Source organism: Scophthalmus maximus, chromosome 6 (assembly GCF_022379125.1).
Source record: "Scophthalmus maximus strain ysfricsl-2021 chromosome 6, ASM2237912v1, whole genome shotgun sequence".
NCBI lineage: Eukaryota > Metazoa > Chordata > Actinopteri > Pleuronectiformes > Scophthalmidae > Scophthalmus > Scophthalmus maximus.
This window is the reverse complement of record NC_061520.1, coordinates 8,729,614-8,756,457: the sequence shown is the minus strand read 5'-3', so window position 1 is coordinate 8,756,457 and position 26,844 is coordinate 8,729,614. Positions and strand designations below refer to the sequence as shown.

Sequence of the window (26,844 nt, the reverse complement as noted above, 5' to 3'; positions counted from 1 at the left end):
CTTTGGTGCTGCCTGCCAGTGAGACGTGTGGTAAGAGCTTTTGTGGGACCAAAACTCCGACACTGACACGTGGTTCCTGAACTCATCATCGCTTGTCTTTGTGGCGTGATGACGTCAGCCGCAAGGTGAGAAGGATAACGGAGGAGAGCAGCCCCCCCCCCCCCCCCTCGTGTCACCACCTGGTCGCTGTCACATCCACAGTAAACACTCGTCTCTGTTGTCGTTGTTCTTCATGGAGAAGCCTCCTGCTCACGGTCAGTCGGGGGTGTCGACGGTGTTTTCTCAGGTAAAAAAAAAAAGAAAACGACGAACAACGGTTCACTTGGTGCATCTCCTTTGTCCTCAGCGAGCTTTAGTGATGATCAATTATGGTTAAGAGGAACGTGTTATGTGTATCGGTAAAGTGCTTTTTGTGTCTTTGTTGAGTCGTTTCTCCTCTTGGCTTGGCGTGCCTGCTCCTCCAGTCGTTTGAGAAGCGTTTGTGGTTGCTAGGGAATCAGGACGTGTTGCTACGGGCGTTTGTTTTTCCTGCCTGCACGTGCAGCTGCTGCACAGAGCTGCCTGCAGGAGGGCAAACCTCAATCTACCCAGGAAGTTAATTGTACAATTATTATGTATGATTCACTTCTTCTTTTAGTACAAGACTTATGCTAGCTGTTTGAGACCCAAAGTGAAATTTAATTTATTGGGTGATCTTTATTATTTTTTTTTGTATATATTTGTTTTTATATTTAAAAAAACAACTCTTTTGCATTTGGATATAATCTTGTGGCCAGGATACAATATGTAGCCTATTGAGCTAGTGTTGCCCCTTGTGTGCTAGCATATTTTCTTTTTTTTTACAATGAAGATATCAGATATTTTAGAAAAACTCTGGTCTTCTTAGTGTCTCTACAACCTGTCCAATAATCCGGATGAAAAACAGTTCTGTCCTCTGCCTGGTTGAACAGAGATTTAACTCATTTTCCAAGTGTTTACAACTGAAAACAAAGATGGCTGCTTGTTGCAAATGGGGAAGGGAATTTGAGAAATGTTTTCAAGAGTGCAGCAGATGATTTTTAAATAACTTGGTGTACATTTTATCTTTGAAAACATATATATAATGAGTTTGAAATGAAGAAAAAACTTTTCATGTGCTGCAGACTGGTGTCCATGCTGTGAGAAGAGTAATGTGGACTTTCAGTATTTGCTTTACAATTGTGGATTTTAAGCACTGATTTTTCCCCCCATTTCTGTTCAGTGTCACTAATGTACTTTGACTGCAGCACGTGGCCAATACGATTGTTTTCGGTAAATTAGTAACGACACGCTACTCTGTTAAACTACTTTTATAATCCCTGAAGAGTGTGGTCAAGGGGTGAGCGATTCCTTGTTTACATCGTAAGAGTATAGATGCAAAGTCGTGCTGTCCTGGTAATCCACTTTTGCTCCACATGGCAAGAGAAGAGGAGGCATTCCAGCTTTCATTGTTTAAGCCCTGAAACACTCAGGTAGCCAGCTGCTGTCAGGGACTTCACGTGAGGGCACACAGTTGACAATGAGTTCACACGTACGTTGAATTATATCAAATATTTGCTTAAACAACTGCAGTTAAATAAATGATAGTTAAACAATGATCTTCCTCTGAATGATGCAGCTGCTGCCACTAGTGTCTATAGGACATACATCGTAAGTGAAACTGCTCAGTGGAAGAAATATGGGAGGTTGGTTTAAACTCTTTAGGGGAGATATGGTTACATACTGCAGATCATGTTTCAGTGATTTAAAGTTCAAGTCAGACACTGTAGCTCTTCTCTGGAGCTCATGCTAACCTCCTGATTTATTGGCTGCTTTTTTTTTTGCTATCTGTGAATAATAACATTGTCGGGTACTTGAGATTACAAAAATGCGGGTCAGCAACAAAACTGCATGACACTGATGTACTGCGTGACTGCAGGGCGACAGAGAACGAGGATGGAATTCATAGTCAAGTGTCACAATGTCTTTGCAGCGAGTGTGAGCTGTTGCCATCGGGCCATAGGTGATTTTTATTTTTTCCCAAACTCACCAAGCCCTTGTGCATTTCACTCCAGCCAGAGTCTCTTGTACAAATCTGAAATATAATGTTTTTATCTTTGTGTATGTGGCAGTCGACAGTTGGTACAGTCAAAGAACAGTTCCTGCTTTGTTTTCATTTTCTTTCAGTGACCTGCACAGGGACATACTTGAAGTAATAGTTCAATAAATTTATGTAACCAGATAATTAAAGCTTTCACCAACTCACTTCCTATCCGCCCTGCCCCTCAGAACAAACTCCGCCACTCCGCCGAGACACATTCATTTGCAAAACAAAACCCGTCACGGTGAAGGAATTCGATCGGTGCAGCACAGTTCTGCCTGTGTGTATGTATACGATCAAATGTTACACATGCGTGACTCTTTTTGTTCTCACGCCACAAACAACTTTTTCACTGACCAATCTGTTGACTGCAGATTTGCACAAAACCTTGCTCTCGCTGGTCTGCGCGGAGTAGTGTCGTCGTCGCTGGATTGAACATTGCAACAGTCGCTTCACATGAAAATATGCATTTGATGGCATCGCAGCATGTCCGGCTCATTTGTTTTCTGTGTGCTTCTTTGTCTGTGCATCAGTGAGCATGCACAATCTGCTGCCATCGTTGGTATGAGTGACGCGCTGCAGGATTCTGGCTCGATGAGTCTGGCCTCAGCCTGGGCCCCATTTTCTATCTTTCCTCTCAGTTCAAATTCACCTATTAAACATTCACCGAATTCTCTCATTAGACATTTTTGTGATTTGATAGAGAGCTAATAAATAAAGAGTGACAAGGGACAACGTGAGCCAATAATACTGTTATAAGGAAATATGTCATTGGAGTTTAGGGATCCATTTTGCTCCACTCTTCTCCACCTCTGTAGCCATTATCCTTCTATGTCCTCCTCTGTCGTTATTTTTTTTTCTCTCTCTCCCGTGTTCTACTCTGCTCAACTTTCCTGTCCTCCCTCCCCTTCCTCTCCTCCCTGCACGGCCCCTGTGCCCTGGTTGCCAAGATGTAGATGAGTAGGGCATTAGGCTGAGCTGTCCGTCACATGACATCTGCAGGGGTCACGCCACACGGTGTCATGCCGTCACGTTCTTCACCTACTTTCTCCTCCTGGCATATGTGAGAGCCAGGGAGGATTGTCAGGGAGGACGAGAAAGGGCACGAGTTACCAGGAATGACAGTTAGAGGCGATGAAAGAGAAAGGAAAGATGCATTTTAACATTCTAAGGAAGGACTTTTGGTTTACTGCAAGAGAAAAGACCTGAGTTTCCAGAGGAGGAGTTCAGATGTTTTTATTGGAGGAGGGAAATCAAAATAAGAGTGACACCCACAACGTGGGAGACCTCTGCATGTAACGTTATGCGAACACAACTGAAAAAGAGGAGTAAGGAATAAATTAGTGTGAGCAGGGAGAGCTGGCGAGGAAGGTGAAATCCCAAGAGGCATCCCTGCGGTCTCCCCTAATCTGTGTTGATCTACAAACTGAGTAGAACAAGTTGCTCAGCAAACTGCCAGAGAACCGAGACACCAGCAGCAAACCGATCCCACCGGATTTCTTATATACTGTACAACAGCGTGGGGCCTAATTTGATTTAACCAACAGAAAATGACAATGATCATCGTTCATATTGCATTTGATTAACTAGTTATACACGGTGTGATCAGATTATTAATTTGACGTGGGAGCATTTTTTTATGGAGGAACAGTTGTGTGAAGATGAACTCTCACAGTGACTGACAGAAGAAATACTAAGTGGGCATGTTTGTTTTAAAATCGTCATGAGGAAGCTACACTCAGCCAATGCACGACTTTCCTACTCACTTGAATGGGGAAATTGGTCTCAGTCCACTTTAGGCTTTATGAAAGGAACCAGGGCGGATTTCGGCTCATTCAGGTTCCGCTTTTCCTTTAAAATCACGCCATCGGTGATTGCGAGAGTGAGCACTTAAGTCAAAGCAGTTGGACGCACGCATCCATGACCCTGTACTCACCAGGTCTTTGTAGGCTCAAAGTAACCAACCCATTGTGTGAATTCATTTTTACCTACAGTGCCACAGGAAGACTACACTTCCGCGCTATTCACACGAGCAGCGACACTTTGACATGAAATAAATTAGAACTGTGTTTTGAGCGCAAAGTTCAAGGGGCCCCAAAGTTTCCAGATCATGATTGTGATTTTATAAGGTTTTGCTGTGAACAAAGGCTTAAATGTCACTTACAGTATGTTCCTTTAAACACCGTATAAGATATTGATTGATTGGCATTCAGCTCGGCTGTAAACGAGTGGTAATAAACTGGATCGCGGCCCCGCGGGGCTACTGGTGAGAAGAACCATAGAAATGAAAGACCAGAGGTCAAGTTAAGAGGGCAACATTGCCGATTTCCTGTGCTTGCGTTTGAGTGAACCTCTGAATGAACGAGGGAACGTGATGCCACCGGTGTGAAGGATGTTTTCCATATTTCTTTGTCCCAGCGGTGGAAATGATGCCGGGCCCAGCGTAACTTTATCCAAACACCAGGCAGCCGGCCACTCAGTCGGGCTTGCAGCTGTTGCGTCCTCTCCCCCATCCATTCACCTCCCGTCCATGCCACCAGCCGTCCAGACAGCCTCTCCCCTCGGCCCGTGTCTCGGCCCTGGTCAGCTATTCAACCACCCCCCCACCGACGCAGACCTCCTTCCTTTCCTGCACCAGGATGCGATGTAGTGACGTCGCCTGCCAGCGTACTCAGATTGTCCTCGTCCTAATGTGTTTTTGTGCGAGGTTATAGGGAAACCGCTTGCCAGGGGCAGGCAGCTGCTGTTTCCTTCAGCTCGCTGCAGTCTGGGGGGATAACAGCAGGATGCCGTGGGGGAGAAGTGGCTCGGCGGCCCTGCTGCTGCTGTCGGGCAGAGCCATCGGTCGGGCCAAGGCCAGGTAGGACCGGGCCTTTCGCTGCGGCTATGGACTCTGGAGCCTGAGGCCCACGTATGGATTAGGCTCCAACTATTTGTCTAAACTGGGTTTAGGTGCTGCGAAGGATTATTGAAACACTGTTTCTCTGTGATTCACAGTCTCACTTGACTGACTCAGATGAGTTGGAAACATGGTGCCATTGTAGAATTTTTAATTACTGTCTGGTGCTTCTTTGTTTCTTGAGACAACTTGTTTTTCCTCGGTCTCTGAGTTTGGGATTTTTTCCGGGGGCAGATCCTCCACGCTGTGTTTGAGAAGAAACACTTTCACGGGACTGTTTGAGCCAACTGTTGCATTCTCTGCAAGCTAAGAGGCTTGCAGAGGAATTCCGCCAGGGAGATTAAACGCTGTGTTGCTTTTAACACAAGCCACTTTTTTCAAGTGGACTACTTTAGACCCACGATGTTGGGCAGGGTTACTTTATGTTAGTTCCCACAGGGCTGCAGACAACATTTTGACATTTTTGTCCATTCTTCTCTCGCAGTGGATGTCTTCCTGTTGATTCCTCTGTGGTAATGGAGAACTCATTCAACAAGAAACAATCCCAGCACCTAGACATTTCAGTAATTCTTTCTTTGTTTTAATTGTGCATTCACACAAGTAGCATGGACCTTGTGCTTTGTGTCGTTGCTGAGGCTCATACATTGCTGGCACGATTTCAGCGTATTAATAGCAGGTTTTAAAAAAAGAGACAATGCTGATTTTCATCTTGGTTCTTGAGCCAACACAAGGAAGCAAAAAGAAAAATAGATTCAAAGCTTCCTTCATGGGCTTCATAGTGTCTTTTCTGACGATGTTCCAAATCAGAGTTTCTGGCATGTCAAGCTTGAGGTCATTTTTTGCAGTTATGATTCAGTTGCTATGAGTCCGGCTCAAGAGGTTTGATAATCTGGGTATATATAGATTGAGATAGAAAGCAGAGTCACGTGACAAAATGTAAAGGTTGGGGTCACTCTTCTAAGCTGCACAGCAGATTTTCCTGGACATACATTCCAAAAATTGTTCCGTGAACCTTTTAGTAAACAGCCAACACTCAGAAGGATATAGGATAAAAGTTCTAACCAAACCACCGCTCAGCTGAAGTGTTGGCTGTCGGCAGCAAGATAAGAGAAAATGAACAAGTGATGATGAGTCAGTGATTTGTTGGGGGGCCTGGGGGGGAGTTGCAGGGTTTTGCTCATGGGCAATGTCGACGGACCTGTTGCCCTTAGGAAACTTTCTCTTAGTGCTGGTCTCTCGCGCTCACACTTTCTGCTTCGGGCTGGTGCACGGATATCCGCTCCGTACGCAGACACCTGCCGGTCATGCTCAGTTTGAATTTGGTTGTCGGTTATTTGTTTCTGAATGGTGCAATAGCTAGCTCGCTGTCTTCTGCATATAAGGCATGATTTGGTTCAACACACCACGTCACCGGCTCTCACACCACAGGCATGTGACAGCCGACTTGAGGTAAACCTGTTTGCAATGTAAGGCTAACCACATAGTTTATTCCGTTTGATTAACTTACATCTGAAATCAACAGCAAAGAGGCGATAATGTGCCTCATCTTTTCAACAAAGAATCGTTGATTGATTAGCTCAAGTAGAGTGAAGTTAAGGTGTCTGATGTGCACGTGAGAGGACATTAAGGTTTCCGTTCCTGAGGCCAGAGGCTTCGTCGTTGACGTCCATTAGACTTGAACCACATTGGACAATGTCGCTGTTTCAGCCAAAGTATCACTAGGTGGGATTGTAAAAGTGTAGCAGCAGGTAACAGATTCGATTGTTTGAGCCTGAGAGGAAGTTGAAGGCCATCAGGCATGCAGGCAAGCAGGCAGGGCGTGTCCCCTCGGAGTGGCGAGGGAGTGGACAGGTGTGAAGTATGTGTTGATGTACAGGGAGTCGTCACTCCCTCCTGCATTCCAGCCCGGCTCCACTCAGCTCACACACACGCCGCACAGCCCCGAGCACCAGCAGGCTCGCAACATCCCCTCCTGTCACCACACAGGGAAAGTTGGAGCCGTGGACAGATTTGCATCGCACCCGCATGGTGTCGAAACCTCTCTGAGACTGGATAGAGCTAGGTTGCCGGACAGTGACTCCTGGATTCCTTTAGCAAGGTGGATATGGGAGGCAGAGAGGAGGTAGAGGTGAGCAGGCTCAGGTCCAACATGCAGTTTCCACACACCAGGCTGAGCCGGTTGAGGCTCCGTCCTGTCCAGAGCCCACTGAGGGGCAAGCGCGTGAAGCCGTCCCTCTACAGGAAAAAATCCAGGTACGTGTGCTGCGACGGGAGCTTCCGAGCTGGACCAGCAGGACCAAGTGTTCTGGTCAAAGTTTGAGCGTTGTTTGTGCGCTCCGCTGGGAAGTTGTGCAGATGGCGCATTGTGTTTTATGGTGACAAATAAATAACCTGACATAATGGCACAAACAAGTAATTGTATGCCATGGAGCCTGTGTTTACAAAACTCACATTTGATAATTGTGGCTGCCGAGCACGAGAGCGCCGCTGAGTCAGCCGCCTGCAGACCTCTGATCGACTCAGGGTTGATTTCCTGATTGATTTGTATTGATTGATGTACAGGACGAAATTTTTTTGCATAGGATTGAAACATTGTCAGCACATGTTATGGCTTTGGTCAGATGTGTGTGAGGGACACGGTGAGCCAGATGTTGTGCAACAATAAAAAGTCATCATTTAGGATTGGACCAAATACTACATTTTCTATCCCGACAGTGTAGCTCCGATTATTGACATTACTGATGTTGAGTCCCGATCGGATGCTAGATATTCTTTATAGTATTCAATAATCTTTATTTTCATGTTTCAACTTAAAATATTTGTTTTACTGATCAATCTTCTCTATGTAATGTTATGTATTAAAGTACATATATCAACTATAGGTGGAGATGTAGTCATATAACATCATGTTTATTAGGTTTGTGCAAAATATTACCTGCAGTGCATATAGGCCATACATTTGCTTCTTTCATCCTCTATGGTTGTGATTATTTGCTGTTTTTTTTCTGACTTCAAACGTACTAAATAAAGGGTCTTTGGGTTTTGGTCATGCTGGCTGGACTAAACCAGAAATTTAAAGAGGTGACATTAGGCTCTGGAGTGATTCTCTGTCATTCGATTGACTGATTCATCAGAAAACATAATTGATTCTGTCTGTGTCGCCCGGCCGATATCTGAGCCCTGCCGTTGTTTCAGTATCGTTGCTGATTACCAGTCCCATACATCGGCTCTCTGCACACTCTTTGTCACAATGCACTCAACCTCCTGTTTCGTAAAGTGATTTCGTGCTTGTCACATGTTGAGGCAGGACATCTCTTTGGGGGGGAAAAAGAGGTTCAGAGAACTGAGGAAATGTTTGTGGTTTTTTCAGTGAAATGTATGATGGAACTGCACTTACGTTAATCTGTGCTGTTAGTTGGAATGTAACCATACTGGTTTGGAGAACATTAAAAACATAGAATGACCCATTTTACTCGTTAATGAGAGGCTTTACCGCAATAATAAGTAGTTATGTTGTGTTTGTGTTAGAAAACTGTGTATGCAGCAATATCACTCCACGAGAAATTAGTGTTGACCCTGATCCAGTCTGCAGTGTTTCACAGAAATTTGATTCCATGTGCAGTATATGTATTTTGCATTTGCTAGAACAAGTGGGTTTCACTGAACTAAAGGAGTAATTGATTGTCGAATTGAATAAGTATCTATTGAAACTCATCATGTCTCACCTCAGAGCCCCCATCGAACCTTTGAGACGCCTTGAAACGGGTTTGACTCACCAGAGCATTGATCTGCAACAAAACCCGAGTTGATCTGGCCCTCGGCCGACTTGCAGCTGATGTGGCCGTTCGCCGTGCGAGGATCATTCAGATAACGTTGACTCACCCCTGAAAGCACCATTGATATTTTATTTAATAGCTGTGATACATCCGGCAGCTTTATCAATCACTGAGTGAGCCATCTGGCATTCCTCCGACAGGGACGACTGATGTTTGGAATGTCTCCTGAGATGTGCTGACTAGAAGAATGTGACAGAACCGCACTCCGATCGTGTGAGTCAGCTGCTGACCACTTCCTGTGTCTGAGATCAGCGGGTCACATTTTGGTGCTGGAGGGTGCGAGTGTGTGTGTGTCTGCCTGGCTGACTGTGTCCCATTGTTGTTGGGGAACAGTATCCTCTATTGTTGCGGGCTACACAGGAAATGCAGCCTTTTTTTTTACCCTGCTTGTGTTTGGAAAGGAAACAGAGAGCAGATGTAGATGACCTATAATTTGTTTCGTCAAATTGTTCACTGCATGTTTTATCTTACATTGTTAGTGTGTTAAATCCATGTGCTGCAGTTGGGAGAGGGGCGGGACCCTTGTGGGGACAGAATTCACATCGTTACACTGACATCTAGTGGATCCACAGGGTACCTTGCCTCCAGGCCACATTTTACAAGAACAATAGAGACCCCCTCCCCGTTCCCCGCTGCCGCCATCGCTCTCCTCACTCCGGCCCTTCCTCCATCCCACTCCTTTTGTCTCTCCATCTCTCTGGGCTCTCCCCGGCTGACACATCCTCCCCGCGCTGCCTAATCCTTTCTCCGTTCCTCCTGTGGTTGTACGTGTCTTTGTGCCTCGGCTCGTTTGTTTGCATGCGTGCGTGCGATTTCTTTACGTGTGTGTATGTGTGCACCAGAGACCCCAGCCCCACCGAGATGAGCGTGGAGCCCTGGGCCAGCCCGCAGGACCAGGCAGCCGCTGAGCACGCACACAGCACGCACGCGCTCCCCGCCCAGGATCAGGAGCAGCACCCCGACAAACTGTGCCTGGACTCTTTCTGGAGTGAGGTGGAGACCATCCGCCAGGGGAGTGGCTACTCAGACCTCGACTGCACCAGGAGAGACTCCAGACAGTCAGAAGGTAAATACTGCGACTCCAGCACTGACACACTGGGAACACACACAGAGGAGAAGTGCCGGTGAGTTTGCGTTTGACAGAATTGCAAAGCCGTTCATGTTTGACACAGCCGCCGCTGAGATCCTCCATGAAATGATGCATTTGCCATGGCAACGCACCAGGTTCCTCTCTCTGCAGCAAAGTAGCCCTCGTCGCCATGACAACGCTATCCCAAGCCAAACAGCCACTCACGAGTGCTGACTTTGATGGGAATGCCGTTTCACTGTGTCCATTCAAATGATCTGACCGTGTTAATTCAGCCTATGACGGATCCTTTCGATGTTATGCTTTAAACAGAGGCACGGCTTTATTTTTCACTGAAATCTGAAATTATATTTCAGAAAAATAACAGAACACACCTCAAATGAGAGAACAGTATTTCAATAGTATTTTGTTAACTAGCCTGAGCAGATATTTCCCTCTCGCTCTAAACAACATGAGAACTCTTAGCTATGAAACATGTATTTATCCATGTATGCAGGCATAAATAAAACACTATTATTCCTACATTTACAAAAGACTGGAGTTAAGTTTAAGATATCAATTACCCCATTAACTAACTTTTTGTTTATTTAGTCCTTTGCTTTAGATTTGACATTTCAGCAGTACAGATGTTTCCTGGTGGCTGACTGAGGTTTTACTAAGTCAATTCTTGAATTTTAAATTAGTAAATCACTGGATTGAAACGAGTTGGTAGATACTGCAGAGTAACGCGGGACTTGCACTAAAATATAAAATATAATTCCACGTCTTGTTGCTGTTGTCAGTGTGCATTTTATACCTGACCTGGTTGGATCTCTCCATGCGTGTCGTCTGTGTGCGTCTCAGAAGGTGAACAGGAGGAGCAGTGGTTGGCCGATGCTGGTTTGTCGACCCTCATCGGTGAGGAAAGTGGCGATGTGGACAACGTGGTGCTGATGTCCACCCTGACCCGCACGCAGGCCGAGGCCGTCCAGCGTCGGCTGGATTCCTACACACTGTCCCTCCGCAAGAGGAACAAGTCGGCGCCCCGCGACGTCCGCGACATCTTCGACTCCCCCATCACTCAGGTGAGGACTTTGAAATGCTTAATACTAATACTAATACTGAATCTCTGGGATCTAAAGGAGGTTGTTCTGTAACTGACCACGACCTCTGACATCCTGGTTGAGGGGAGAAGCAAAGGAACGCTAGTTCTCCTTTCAAATGATCTACAAATGGGAAGATGTCTGGTCACATCTGCTGTACAGAACCCATTTCCCCTGTGACTGTCAGGACTCTGACTTCCTGTCGTCCCAGTGCGTTGTGCTGTCGTGCGGCGTGCAGAGGGGGCTGCCCTGTGACAATGACGCCAAATCACATGTAAAGGCCACGCTTTGTCCTCCCTGTCTGTCTGAGACGCCCCGAGAGGGGAGCACAGACCGTGTTCTCCTGATCGTTATCAGCACTTTATAAAAAAGAAAAGAAAAAGGAAAACACGCTTCGGATCCACGTCCATTTCCCCTGTGGACAAATTAAAACACCACTTCTGTTTGAAAAAAATCACAGGGCCGATGTTTTTGACTAAACTGTCTCCTCACAGAAAGTGTTTGTGACGTGTCACTGTTCTTTCTCACCAGACCCTCATGCCTGAGGCCCAGCCTAGTGACGACCTCGCCCAACACAGCATGGCTTCGGTTGCCAAAACCCCACTGTCGGGTAAGAACTACACAATGTACTGTAATAAGAGTGAGCAGAAGGGAAGAACATCACATTCAGAACCAAGTATAGAAAAAAAGCAATAGTTACATTTACATCTATAATCAATCTGTGTCAATACAAATCTTCAACCTGCGGCCTTGTTAATGTGTGATAAAATAACTTCAGTGTCTGTACCATCTTACCAATTACGCATAGGTTCATTTACAAATGAACTGTACACATATACCACAAACCTGGGGAATTTTCTGTCTGGATCTATTTTATAATTGGTTCGGATTAAATCACAGCTAACTCCTCCACTCTGCCCCGTCCACTCAGAGCTGAGTTCACTTTCCAAAGCTCAGTATTTTGAAAACTATAAAGGTTGTAGGATGACATTATTTAACTCAACTGGAACGATACGGATCAATGACTTTGTGGATAATGCGTTTTGACTGCTAGACATCTAAAAGTTCCACTGCCAAAAAAATTTGAACTTTGTTCTCCTCTTATGGGAAATAGAAGTTAGATCATAGATTAAGGGAGTGTGTGTGTGTGTGTGTGTGTGAGTAAATCATTTTTTCTTCCTCTTACTCCGCGTGTCGCGTGCATTCACTGACCCCTTAGCAATGGACTTCCTAAAATAAACTAAACAGATTGGTCTGTGCATTTGTTTCCCGCTCAGCCGTGACGCCGGAGCATCAACGACGGGCTCCCAAAGAGGAATTCTTCATCACCGAAGTGGCTTACTGCGAACAGGCCGTCATCTTCCTCAAACAGGCCAAACTGCCGCAGAACAGCAGTCAGCGCAGGAAAGAGGACGGCACCCTGCCTGTAAGTTCCCCCTCTCTAACTCATGTTCCCGGGCGACCGTAGGTTCCACTGTCTCCAGGAACACCGTGAAAATGTCACTTCAAATGAGGAATGTGTTCCAGTGACGTCATGTGAGCAGGAAGAGAATTTGCATACGTGGCATAAAAGGGAAATAGTGACGTAGGTGTGAAAAGTACACCTGCTTATAGAAAAGAGGAATTGATATGAATCACATAGCTTTGTGGAAAGGCAGAGAGCATGCACGATGAATAGTAGATAGAACAGTTTGGTTTCTGTATCAGGGTGGAATTTAATCTTTAGTCACCGGCGCTCTCATCTATTGTCATGAAAAGTCATAACAAGCGTTCCGAAAGAGTACAAGGTGAGATCGCAGATTTTAAGTTTGATCCAAGCGCTTTAAAGGTTTGAAAACAAATTTCATGTCAGAAAGAATCTACAATACAAGTTGTGTCCAAAGCTTATGTCTTTTGTTTTAAAGTCTTAGATAAAAAAGGGTCTGCCAATGTCTTCTCGATTTTCGTCATCTTCAACCTATTAAAACTGAGTTTTAAAATAAAAAATCTACCTCAAACATTTTCACTAAACATTTCACAGAAGTCACTCTACATGTCAGTCTGTTTGGAGTCATTCTTTTCATACTGGGCTCAGACAGCGTTTTAACCTGAAAATATACACAATTGTTATTGTTACTCAGCTCCACTGTTGGTTAGATAACAGTGTTCAACAGAATGAAGGAATTAGCTCAAGGCAAAGGGAGAGTTGTCGTGTCACAGAGTCCAGCAGACTTATTGTTCTATTTCAGGCTGAATACATTTCTTCACTACAGGGAAGGAATTAATAGGTTTTTCTTAACAGTTGAATTGTAAATGAATTGATCCCATTGGCACATTTACTTGTTGACACTTCATGGAGTATTAAACCTGGGAATAACACACTAGCCTGATCAAACCTCCATTGTCCTCTTTTTCTTTCTTTACCTCTTCACCTCGTCTGTCTTACCTCTCAACTCTAATCCCCCCCCCCCCAGCGGGTGATCTGCCCCAAGTGCCGTCTAGGAGTGACTCGAATCCAAGACCTCTCCCACGCTGACATGAAGAAGGTGCGTCAGTTGGCTCTCATCGACATGACGGCGCTGTGCGACCTCCTGGAGCTCGAGGTCAAAAGGCACAAAAGCGGCAAGAGGAAAATCCCAGGTATGAAACTTGGCATTAGGTTACCGACACAGGCCTCCCGTAGGCGAGGCGACATTTTAAGCATGTACAGTGTTCATTGTTATTTTGTGAGCCAATCAAATCAAAGCAGAACAAAGAGTCAAACGGGCTCACTGCCCAGACTGTTTCCCCTGCAGTTAAGACGACTAACCGGTCGGTATATTTTCTTCTAATGAAGACTTAAAAAAGCGTAGCATGTTTTTAAAGCAGTTAACTCAAGCACAATAACACCAGTCGGTACAATGTGCAGTACGGATGTAGGCTCACGTGCAACGAAGCTGCTCTCGGCTCGTGAACAACTGAGTGACACTTTGGTCTCCGACAGAGAGCCCTCTCTTCGGCGTGCAGCTGGCCACACTGCTGGAGAACGATCAGAAAACGAAGCCCAACACCTCGACTCCTCTCTTCCTGCAGGCGGTGAGAACGCATTCACACGCGAGGTCACGTGACCTCTGCAGACCTTCTCGTCCTTAAAATTCACAGTCAAGAAAATGGAGGTGTATGAAGTGAAGTTAAAGCCATGCAAGGGTCAGGAAGTATTTCTCAGGCAGTTTGTACTGTACATACATACTGTTTAATGACTAAAAACCACATCTGAAGACATGATCTCAGTGTCTTCTGAATGTGAAATGCCTTGACCACACCCTGTATGTAGCAGCAGTTACTGGGAATAACCAGCAGAGGTGAGCAAGAGATTCTTATCTGCCCACGCCTGACTCTCCGCTCTCTCTCTCTGTCTCTCTGTGTATGCGTCTCTCTCTCTCTCTCTCTCCCTCTGCAGTTGTTGTCGTTTTTGGAGAAGAGAGGAGTCGACTCCGAGGGGATCCTGCGGGTTCCAGGGTCTCAGTCCAGAATCAAGGTACAACATTTGGATCAGTGCACCTATTTCTGTCACCCAACGCAGGCACTGCGACAGATTCATTTACCACCCAATGCTTACAGCAAAGCCAAAGGGGAAAAAAATGTTCAGTGACCGAAAGATCAGCATGAATATCGACACGGTTAGAATGTCAAAAATGCTGCAATAGAGGAAAAAAAAAATCTAGATTTTAACAACAGTTGGCATTTAGAGAAAAAAAAACAAGGTCCAATGTGACAAAATCCATAATGTTTTTTTAACCTGCTGCTGCCAGATACTCTTCATGATGCTGTGCAAAATTCACCACATGTGCAGAGGATGGGCAATCGATTAAATCTAAACTGCCAGGAGAGGGCGCCATCGAGCGCTGAGGGAGAAAAATCAGACAGCTCAAAAAAGAAGCTAATGTTTCATAGACGCGACAGCAATGATCATCAAACTCAACAAGTACATGCTTCAAACATAAACAATGATACAGTGAAATCACCACTTTTTACAGCATTTGTTATTCACAAAACCACTTCTACTAAATGAATATAGAAATACCAACAATTAGTGTCCTGTTGTTGTGACATACAGCTCATGAAGGATCTACCATCCTCCTGTGCTCTGCCCTTCTGTCGTGTTGGTCCCGAGCTTCCCTTCAGATTTCAGACACACAGCCAGAGGCAGGAAAGAAAATACAGATTCACAGTTTTGCCAGGGTTGTTAGTTATGACCTGCAAGATGAGCCGTGTGTGCAAATAAATCACAAGTATGAGTATGAGTTGAGTATTTGTGTCACGCTGCTGCAGCTGCTGCAGCAGAACTTGGAGGCCAACTTCTACTCGGGGAAGGTGAGCTGGGATGAGGTGAGTCCCAACGACGCTGCTGCGCTGCTGAAGAAGTTCATCCGGGAGCTTCCCGCTCCGCTGCTCACCGCCGAGTATCTCAACACCTTCAGTGCCGTCAGAGGTCAGTGGACAGCACCTTGAACATTACTTTTTAGCTTGCAGCGGTTTGCGATGTGATGAGCGCCTGCAGCCGTAGCTCCAATTCCCGAATGTAGATTTTACGACTGGATTCCTGTTGAAATTTTTTGGTGTCATGCTGCACAAGCAACCAAACAGAGAGAGTTATCAGCAGTGTTGCATCATATTTACACACCCTCTATATTTTAGTCATTTGAGACTTATTTTGTCCATAGAGAAATGACAAATGTCTGTTTGAATTAAAAACCGGTCAGTTTCAGGACAGTGTTAAATCACACGCCAGAAAATATCCTGCTCCCTCATAGTGACATAATGACCTGTGATAGATCACACAGTATATCATTATGTATCATTTACTGTATAAAACAGGCCCATTCCTCTGCACAACAATCTGACGATGCCCACTTCCCCAGACGGCTCAGCAGGGATGAAAATGATAATCACCTAAAGTCTCTTTACATGAAGGCGGCAACGTGTGACGCTTATCTCTCCTGCTTCGGATGAGAAATCGACATCAGGATGAACAAGTTCACAGTCTGTGAAGAAACGTTCTACAGAGAATAGTTTCACCTTAACAAAACAACGGATGGATATTAATATAATCTGATTGATGACTGATGTCTGACGTCTAGTTTGTGAGACTCAGTGCAAAGTGATAAACGACATGTAACCACATGACATAAGCTAACAAACGTAATGACCACCTGTCACTAATGCCATTAATCTTTAGACATCCCATTATTCTTAGCAAAACACAGAGGAAATGAAGAGGCTGTGTGCATGTGTGTGCATGTGTGTGCATGTGTGTGCGCGTGCGTGTGTTCACACTGTCTTACCTTCTTTGTTCTTCCTTCAGACATCACGGAGCTGAAGCAGAAACTCCACATGTTGAACCTGCTCATCCTGCTGCTGCCTGAGCCCAACAGGAACACGCTGAAGGTACACACACACACACACACACACACACACACACACACACACACACACACACACACACACACACACACACACACACACACACACACACTCACTCAATCTAAGCTACATATACAGTTTTTGTTTAAGATGTGGAATAGTCTGTACTGAATCCCTCTTGTTTGAAAACACGGTGATGGAGATCAGGTAAAAGCAGAGCTGTGATTACTTGTTCAGAGTGATTAATCAATGGACTAATCAAATAATTAATCTAATTACTCGAGTACATTACAACCACTCAAGTAATCAGGTTTCTGGCAGGAGCCCAGATCTAAAGAACCATTATGTTCACTCAGCCTGGTTTCTGCCGAAGAAATCCTCCCACGGTGATGTGTATGTTCAGCGGAGGGATTTAACTAACCACAGCAACTCACAGTTACTTGTGCTTCACCTCAGTAGTTCACTGCTTCACGTTATTTCAGAGGGGAATAATACCACTTCATTTATTTAACCTCTAAAGACTCTAGTTACACTACACATTAACATTTTACACAAATTTTGGGGGGAAAATATTTTTATCTTTGAATTTAAAAACAATACAGGAATTTGTAACAAAACAGAATTTGTCAATGATCCTTAAGATGTTAAATTGGATTTTTGAACACCCTCTGCCACATGTGTAGGTTTCTGCACCACCTCCTACGTGTTGTTCTCAGGGTTGTCAGAAATTAATGTGTTAATGACAGGCACTGTTTCATGATATATTTCTGGTGTTCTGGTGCTTTTAACAAACACACACACACACACACACACACACACACACACACACACACACTTTAAACACTCTGCCGTGCTATGTAATGGCCTGCATTAACCGTGACTCACTTTCACCGACACATGTGAGCAGTCATCTCCTCTTATATCATCCAGCGGCATAAAAACCCACCTGATGTAATTACTCTGACTCTGGTGGAGGCGCCGACTTCGCATTAACAATCTTCTTTAAGCAGGGGTGTTTCCGTCCTCCTGATTAATCCCTTTACTCCATTTTGTGCCTTCGCTTTCGGTGGTTCCAGCTGAAAGTGAGAGTCTCCAAACTCCGGTGTCGCACGCTCAAACTCCTCTCTATGGGATTTTATGAAAACCTACCTGTGTGTCCTCCAGGCCCTCCTCGAGTTCCTCAGTAAGGTGGTTTCCAGGGAGAAGAGGAACAGGATGAACCTGTGGGCCGTGGCGACCATCATGGCTCCCAACCTCTTCCTCCACAAGGCCGTGCCCAGCAGACTGACGGAGGGGGCGGAGAAAGGACATGCGGAGAAGGCAGCCGACGTTATGAGGCTCCTCATCCGCTACCAGGACCTGCTGTGGACGGTGAGTGACGGAGGATGAGTGTGTGGGTGGTTGAATTTCTTTTTAGTGCGTAATATTCCTTAGTGATCTTTTTCTTAGTGATGAAGCATTATTAAGTGACACTCATAAAAACTTGACATTTCACGTCCCAAGTCTGGAACGAAATATCACCAAAAGCTTAAATTACGCTCGAAGGTTTGTTCTTTAGATACAGTAGTTGGAGAAAAACAAGTCTGATTACAAGGTTCCCATTATTCTGGTCTAACGGCTGAACAAACAAAACGAGTGGACATAACCCTAATCAGGTTGTATACATACAGTATTTCAAAATATTCACCATAACCAACGCTGCTTCTTTTTTTTTCTTCCACTTTTCCTTCAGATCCCCAACTTCCTCATGAGCCAGGTGCGCAAGCTGAATGAGAACAGTAACCGTCGTTACCAGTTCTACGATCGTCGCATCAAGAACCTGCTGAGGAAGATCCACACAGACAGCCGAGAAAAACCTGATAAAAACACCTCGGAGGTGAGCCGGTCCGACGGAGCTCCGCCGCTTCACACGCTCCACTTACTGTACATGGGGACGAAAGCAACGGTGAAACCAAATAGAACATGGGTGGGGAACCTTTTCCTATCGAGGGGCTACTTCAGTTTTTAAAGACACATCACAGTAACTCTAATGCGATGGCTGAAACGTCTTCCCTTCGGCGAGGCGTCTGATGTCACGTGGTAACGAGGATCGTGCCGGATCAGTGCTCCGCTCTACGACCGGTTCAAACTGACAATCTGGAAACAATTTCACTTTGCTCCGCAGCAGCAACGAGGCTCCTTCACAAGTTCTCCCTCTGAACGGGGTTTCAGATTCTTAGCTCTCAACTCGCCCTCCACAAATCTCGCCCGAACAACATCACCTCTGTCAGAGCGCGCCCTCCTGAAAGCTGCTCGTTGGGCATCAGTCCATGTGATTAATCCTGTTTAGCTGCATGTTTCTGGCGGTAATGATGCTCATGATTGAACTATTTCATCACTGCAACCACAACATGTTGGTGTACGATTTTATGTTCATGAATATGTTTGTCTGGAGGCCAGACATTCCCCACCCCCTCCACTTTTGGTTTTTCTTTTCAGATTTATGGGTGGTGGTGGTGAGTCATCACACTTTTACAGCTGTTCCTTCATATTCAAAACTTGTATATGGTGATGAACATTCTCTTCCCCTTTTTCTTGTTTCTTGAAGCCGTGCCGTACGGTGAAGATCCAGGTCGGGGATCTGGTGAGCAGCACCATGGAGTTCCAGCTCAACATCCACTCACGGACCGCAGACCTGCTCGCCCAGTTCCACCGCCAGTTCCTCCGCAGCCCCGAGAACGGAAAGGGCAAAATGCGAAGGTAAGATACCACACGGTGTTTGAGGAACCGAATGCTAACCTCAGCTTTATATTTATCTCAATGCTGTGGGCACTGTTTGTTTTTATTCAGGAATTTAATTCCTCCTCTTATGTTACGACAAATAAGTTTCTAATATACAAAGTGAAAAATGTGATAAAGGCGTAGCACGTGTATCTGCTTGTACTCACAAAACATGATGAGGCCTGTAATATTAAAGGTAAAAAAAAAAAATGTATCCTGAGAAATATGAATCCAAAAGGATGCTGTGTAGAGTCACCACAGATGGAACAAGTCAATCATTAGGCCTCAATTTCCAAAAGACAAACAAATGTAATCTCTTCAGGGAGAAGTCGGAGGATGTCTGGGAACTTAAATGTGTCAGTTTTTGTGATAAATACTTATATTAAACTTATTATTATAGTAGAAGAATAATAATGTGTGTTATACTGTATCTCCTTCCTGACGCGTTGGGTGTTGTGTCTCTCAACAGAAACGGCTCTGTGGCGGCTCCAGACTGTGCCCTGTACGAAGTGGGAGGGAACATCGGTGAGTGAACGCGGCGGCTGCACCGGTTCCTCTGACCGGAGCGGCGCTGACATTTGCATGTCTTTCTGCTCACTGAGCTGATGAGGGTTGCAAGGCCTCATGTAATGAACTGTGCAATCGCCAAAGAGACACAAGCGAGTGTGCATCTGCGGTTATCAGAGCAGACAAATGCTCATTACACACATGTCTGTGCTCTCGCAGGAGAGCTGACACGGTGAATCAGCTTTTTGATTTCATGTATAAACTTGAATATCTTTGTTTTTTGTTGATCGAAACTAGACGTTTTAAGACATAAATTCATAATTTTTTTCCTGTTTTATAACATCCAATAAGTCATACAATCAACGAATCAAGGCAATAATCAGCACATTCACTGATAATGAAAATGAATGGTAGTTGCAGCTCTAATTGAAAAAATACCATCCCTAAACTTTGTATCTTGCTCCACAGCAAACAGCTCCAACAACTACAGCTTTTCGTAAAAAAAATGTTTGTGTATGTTTGTCTGCAGGTGAGCACTGTCTGGATCCCGACACACACCTGCTGGATTTGTACAACAGTAACCCAGGAGGGGAGTGGGTCATCAAACTGAAGCCCAACGCCAGCGGAGGACTGTGACACGGAGTCCGCGAACAAAATGAAGGACGGACAGATCCGGGAACGGGGGTCTCTGAAGATGACAATAGCGGAGCCTGAGAAAAAAAATGGAACCCGTGCAGCCTCCTGTTCAACCTTTCTTTGAGCAACATGCGAGAGAGGGAGACAGATGGAGGAAGCAGACACAGAAAAAGAGAAAAAGGGAGAATCTGCCAGGAGCGGAGTCTAAAAAAAAACAAAAAACGTCCATGATCAGATGGAGCACGCACTTTCCCCTCCGTCTTCTCTCCCCCTCAACTCCATCATTTCTCTCCGGGGGCCGCGACGCCGAAAGCAAAAAAGCTGCCGACGTGACTCATTACTTCCGACAGAGAACCTGCTGCACAGAGAAGGGAGGAGAGACCGTCGCTCCTCTCCAGCAATTGTTCAGCCGTTGGAGAGCAGATGGGGATGCAGAGCACCTCTGGCTATTGGGAGCCCTCGTCCCTCCTCCTCTTCTCGGGCCAGTCAGACGCCGGGTTTTTTTTTCTCCTGTGAGTCTCATTCATGAGAAACTATGACAATTTTAAACAAGTTGTTATTTCATATAAGAGAAAAAGAGCATTTATCTTAAGACGGATGTCTCAGTTGACTTTGGACTCAGCATCTGTGACCACATGATTTTGCGATCGGAACACTCACACAGACACGGCAGATTTTTTTTGCCAGTTTCAGTCAGATTTTAGTCGAGATCTTTTTAAAATATGAGAATGTGTAACTCTGTAATGGTCTGAGTTGTTACTTCAGCATTTTGTCCTGCACGTGTGGGCTTATACAAAGCTGATTAGAAACCCAGGTTCCTCTAATCCTGATTTCAAAGACCAGTTTGAAAAAGCTTACCGGAGAAAAAAACGACTGAAAATCACACTGACGGCAAGTTGAGGCCGATCTAGTTTAGAATGTGCAGTTTGTAAACAGTTTGTATCTTGTTTTAGATGAAAACCGAATGCTAGTGGAGCAGAGGCGAACCTGGAAATGGAGCTGGGGACTTCGGCTCTTTGTAAACAAACAATTACGGGCCGATCAATCGACTAATCGACTGCTGGATCTTCATTACTTGCTCGTTCTCTCCCTCTCTCTCGCCGCCACGTCCGTTTTTTTCGCGGCTCAGACATTTCCATCACCAGGTAAACGAAGACGGAGGATTTTTCTCCTCGGCGTCGGCTCCGTTCAGCGCCTGTGCCGTTCACAGAGGGAGAGACCCTGGTGAGCCGATATCCCCCCTTTATCTGTGAAACCCTGCGATCTCCTGGGCCTTATGAAAAAGAAATCCATGGACTTCCAAGGACCCTTGACCTGTACAGAACAATGCTCCAAGAGACTTCCTTTCTTCGTCTTTTTTGATACCAGGGGATATGGTGTCACGACCTCGAGGACGGTGATTGTATCTCTAAAAAAAAAAAAGGGAGTTGTTAAGGACTCACGGTGAAGCTGGTCTTCAGTTGGCCTTTTTAAACACATGAATGGAGCCGGAAGTGCTGGAGTGATTATTATTATTTATATGAATGTATTACAATTGTTGCATCTGTATCTGATAAGTATTCTCTAGGGTAGACAGATTTTTAGGATGTGGTCTTGTGTGAAGTCGCCCATACTCAGTGTGGGAATTTCCAGTGTTGTTGTACATATTTCATTTTCTTTTTTTTTTTTGATGGGCCTCTTCACATCTGTTTCTCCTGAACAGTGCAGGAAGATGAACTCGCTGTGTAAATATTTCTCAGCCGCGCACTGAAATCGCCGCAGTCGGACGGTTTGTCGCGACCGCGTTGCCTGCACAAAGCCAGTAAGTTATTTCCAAGCAGCAAATGAATGTGTGGAACATTTTCTCCGTGTCCGTCGTCAGACGAGAATCATTTAGACCCCTCACAAAACCGGAGCCATGTTGGTGCTTCCGCGGCCATTTTGTGGAAGTGCCTCGCGCACTCCACTCGATAGACAGAGTAATGACAGCCCGGCCCGGGAACCGACATCCATCACCGCGCTCTGCTCCGTCTCTGTCACCTCCCCATAATGGACCATAATGGCAGCGTAGTGCTCGCATCCGAAAAAAAGGCGCAGAGGAATCACATTTCTTTGATAAAGGCGAAAGGTAATAAATGGCCATTATAGATTCTGATGCCCTGGACCTGACGACAGCAGCAGGAGCGTGCATGCATGCATATGTGTGTGTGTGTGTGTGTGTGTGTGTGTGTGTGTGTGTGTGTGTGTGTGTGTGTGTGTGTGTGTGTGTGTGTGTGTGTGTGTGTGTGTGTGTGTGTGTGTGTGTGTGTGTGTGTGTGTGTGTGTGTGTGTGTGTGTGTGTGCGCACGTGCGTGCGTGTGTGTGTGCGCACGTGTGTGATGAGCTTCATTACACAAGTCCAATTGGCCTGTCCCAGGGTCCCGGGCACAGTTCAGTGCCTCGGCACAAAGCGAGCTGATGAAACTGCCTTCTGCTGACAATCAGGAGAAGTAGGTCACCTCTGAAGCAGCATCCCAGAGGGCAAGCAGTGTGAGTCCACACACACACACACACCCTGGAGGAGCGGAGCACATGGATGCATATTGTCTAAACACACACATGACACACACATGGACAACCCCCCCCCCACCCCCTCGAAAAGGGGGGCAAAAGTTCACACTACATCGGTTTTCTGTTGTTTGTGTTTGTATATATGTGATTGTGTTTGTGTGTGAGAGGGAAAGACAAATCTTCCTTCGGGGTAAATCTCTCCGAAACACTTTTATCTATATGATTACTCGAGACTAAACGATGGACACTTATGCGGACGCTTGTTCCCTTTAATGATCAAAGTGTACACGCAGAGCCTTTTATTGTCTTCATCAGCATCCAACTTCTGTTGTGGGCGAAGACGTTAGTCTTCAGTCCGCAGACATCCGAATGTATATTTATGCCCTTTACACAAGTCATTGTTTTTTAATAGGTGTGTGTGTGTGTGTGTGTGTGTGTGTGTGCGTGTGTGAAAATACTTTAGATTTTTCTGTAGGAGGAAAAAAACTTTTGAAAAAATGTCCCTTTTTCTATATCAATAAATGTGAATCTGATGTTGTGCTAAACATGATTTATTTTTTCCAATATGGGCTAATGGGCGTGGCGGAGAGATGGTATCAACAGAGGCGTCGTTCATCAAACCTGCAGTTGCCTCAGCAGTTGCGTCCGCGGGAAGAAGGAGAGCATACACACATTTGTGAGAACGGAGAAAATCTGTAGTGAAGTATTGGTTTTCTTCTGCAGAATTAATCAATACGGAGATTAACCTTGTAATGTGTGTGGGTGGAGAGGCCACTGCTGCTCAGCTCCTTGATTAATCATCACCATCGCTCCTCGAAAAACCATTCGCAACTAACCGCCTCATCAGCTTTGATTACTCGAGGTTCCAGCGTGTCCAAACGGGCTGCTGGAAGACAACGGGAGCAAACCTGACGTATAGCGCTCATTTTTTGGGGGGTTTGAAGATATGCATTTTATATTTTTTGGGGGGGGCGGGGGATAATTATTGTTTTCTTGAAATCCAAGAGAAGATCATTTCAAAATACACGATTACAAAAATGATATTTGACAGGATGGATTAGTATCTTATTTCTTGCAGATGTAATCATCTGCCTTTTTTAAAGATACATGTTGATACATTTTTGCATCGGTTCTAAAATGAAAATTAAGATCCTTCAAAGACAAATTATTTTGATCCTGTTTTCTGTCCATGAAAGCAGATATTCTCATTTTGTGTCCGCACTTTCAGCCTCATCGCACCTTTTCGACTTTCATAACAGAGAGCATGAATCACACCTCTCCCCTCAATGTGGCTGTAATGTGTTTTTCTCTCTGAGTAAATGATGTATGTTTGGTTCTTTTTCCGGCCACGTCCACTCATTTCTGAAAACAAAAGAAATGTTCGAGCAGCTAGACAGAGCAGCAGCAGCAGCAGCAGCAGCAGCAGCCAGACGAAGGCCCCTTCGGCCTGCTGCAGGACTAAATGACTGTAATCAGAGGATGAATAGCAATCAGCAGGCTTGTATGAGCCGCTGGCAGAACGCCTGACCCCCGGCTCTCTCCGCCAATCAGACCGCTGCATCCCCATTCACAACTAATCACGACGTGCACACTCAGAGCTCCGGCACTTCCCTCACATTTGACAGAGGAAGCGCTGCTCTCCTCCTTTTTGTCTCTCTTTGTCGCCGGCCCGACCGGAGTCGACCGGATTGATGGGGGATGACGGCGTGATGTTGTGAGGCTGCACGGTGGCAGCCATGGCGACCGCGCCTGGCTCCACCAATGAGACCGGCTCACACAGAGGGAAAAAAAGCAAAGGATCCCACTTCAACGTTTGACTTTAACTTGTGTAATGATGTGTTCAAGTGAGGCAGGAAACGGGAGATGAAAAGTGAAGTAGGTGCTGAAGTTGTCACTCGCAGGCTTGATTATCAGTTTGAGCCGGGTGTGATTTGCACGTGTCAGAGTATAACTGTGTGTTACTGTCAGATCTACCGCTGGATTTGTTTCTGGTAATGTCGGGGCTTTGATGAGCTTTTTCATTTTCACATACAAATTACACATAGTGGATTCTGAAGGTGTTTGATTTTTAGCAAACATCTTTTTGTGATAGATTCCCTTTTGTGTATTTTACTAAAACAAACTAAAACATTTAGCAAAAAACGAATCAAAAAGATAGGACAGATTCAACATATCACTGTCCAAAGATAAACAACAACACTCCAATTCCCAAAGTGGTTTTTGCTACTTGCCTCGAAAATGTCCTATTATTATTAGGTCAAGGGGATGAGAGGGAATCATTAATGTTTATAAATGCAAATGTGGCATGTGTTTATACACATGCATACAGGATATTTTCAGACAATTCACCTTTTCAAAGAAAGTGTAAGTAATCAGCAGTACTGTATCTTACTATGCCAAGAACTATTATTCTATTCGTAACCATTTTCTAAAAATGAATTCAAGTTTCTTCGTTCAGTATTTGTTCTCTGTAACTATATTCCTGTGTGTGTTTTGAACTGATACCCGCCAAACAGTTTCACTGGCTCTCCTGTTTGTGTTCTTTTTCTTTTGGATTTGTCTGTGCCTCTGAAGGCTTCACAGTCTGTGCAGCCCGATGCCCTCTGTCCCCCAAAAAGATGTCAGAGAGAAACCTCAGGACGAGCCACGGGCGGGGAGGGGGGTCGCTCAAAGTGCCCCTCCACTTATTTTTGCACGTTTGAGCTCCACTGTGCAGAATAATGTAGATGCGGAGTCTGGCGCTAGAAGACATTTGTCACATTCAACCTGCTGAAGGGGAAAGTTGCTCGGAGCTCATCTGACTTCAACACTTGTTCTCACGAGCAGGACTCTGTAACATCACAAATGTTGATTGAGTGTGTGACTTTACAACATCCTGCACACAAACTCTTAGAATGAGCTGTCAATTAGGAAACATCTCATGTCCGGCAGTTAAATGTTTGAAAATGAACAATTTGCATGTTCAGAAATTATGGGGGGAAAAAAAAATTCCGGACTCTAGAAATCATTTCTTTAATTTTCTATTTAAACGTACGTCTTTTAGTGGCTGAAACACGACAGTTCAAGTCTCTGCTAGAAAAAAGCCCCTGACCAACTTTCACTTTCATGAAGAACAGACGAGACGATGAGAAGGAATAAAAAAAAAGGAGGTGATGAGGGAGAAAATGAAAGGTTATCTGCGATTAAGGGGGATGCCTCTGTCACATGACCCCCCCCCATCTCCCCTTCCTACCCTCTGCCTCCCCCACCTCAGTCTTTCTCACCCTCTGCTTGCCGCCAGGAGTGGATCACAGCGTTTATCTCCACCATCCAGCCCCCCGGTGTCTCCTAGCAACGGAGCATGGATCATTTAACTGCCCCTGCATCCTCTCTTCTATTCTTCCAGTTGTTACACACAGTATATGCCAACTGTCTCTTTTTCACATATTTTCACCACTCAGGCCCCGGAAACTACCCAGAGTCTGCTCCTTGTTGTTGTTGTGGTGGAGGTTTTTTTGTTCCCACTTGTCTCTCTCTGGCTCGGAGCACTCAAACCGTATCAGTGCCACACTTGAACACTTGAGTCAGACAGACAGGCAGGAGAGGCTGCTCTGTCACTCTAGGATCCAGCAGGTGCACAAAACACACACACACACACACACACACACACACACACACACACACACACACACACAATCAATGCGGGAAGACAGGAGCTGGCCCTCAGTCTGAAAGCCCCTCGCAGAATCAATTAGCATTTAAATTAATGAAGCGCGTAATGAAGAGAGCGCTATCTCCCCTGCAGAAGGCCGACAGACAGGCAGAGAGCTGATTGTGAATCTGCATCAGGAAGACACTGAAAGGAACATGAAAGATATTCAAATAGCCACTATGTCAGAAAAAAAAGGGCCAAATTAAAAGCAGAGCGCCCCTTAATAAGGCCACAGTTTGTAAGTATGATCACATTTCCATATAAAAAAGGGCCGTTCATAAAACACGTAATTAAAGATGAAATGATTGCATTGGAAGAGCCCGTCTTTATCTTTCAA

The 26,844-nt window shown here is 45.2% G+C and overlaps 1 protein-coding gene across 2 annotated transcripts; it reads left to right on the top strand.

The window, feature by feature from the left end:
• The first annotated feature begins 4,781 nt into the window (after window positions 1–4,781).
• LOC118309677 (rho GTPase-activating protein 40) lies at window positions 4,782–23,361 on the top strand. 2 transcript variants are annotated; one of them, XM_035632069.2, is made up of 15 exons: window positions 4,782–4,958; window positions 9,676–9,899; window positions 10,764–10,984; window positions 11,534–11,612; window positions 12,280–12,428; window positions 13,456–13,621; window positions 13,965–14,056; window positions 14,421–14,498; window positions 15,293–15,452; window positions 16,326–16,408; window positions 17,549–17,755; window positions 18,117–18,260; window positions 18,972–19,123; window positions 19,614–19,669; window positions 20,181–23,361. In XM_035632069.2, exons 1-15 carry the CDS (start codon window positions 4,885–4,887, stop codon window positions 20,285–20,287), a joined length of 1,992 nt encoding a protein of 663 aa, XP_035487962.2. In that variant the 5' UTR covers window positions 4,782–4,884; the 3' UTR covers window positions 20,288–23,361. The 2 variants fall into 2 exon arrangements, with proteins under 2 accessions (XP_035487962.2, XP_035487961.2); XM_035632068.2 differs by lacking the exon at window positions 4,782–4,958 and adding an exon at window positions 5,045–7,250.
• The last annotated feature ends 3,483 nt before the right edge of the window (window positions 23,362–26,844 follow it).

Excerpts from the sequence above, each read along its gene's own strand:
- LOC118309677 (XM_035632068.2), top strand. The coding sequence starts at position 7,102 with ATGGGAGGCAGAGAGGAGGTAGAGGTGAGCAGGCTCAGGTCCAACATG. Across the intron at positions 7,251-9,675 it reads CTCTACAGGAAAAAATCCAG|AGACCCCAGCCCCACCGAGA; the intron begins GTACGTGTGCTG and ends TGTGTGCACCAG. Across the intron at positions 15,453-16,325 it reads CACCTTCAGTGCCGTCAGAG|ACATCACGGAGCTGAAGCAG; the intron begins GTCAGTGGACAG and ends TTCTTCCTTCAG.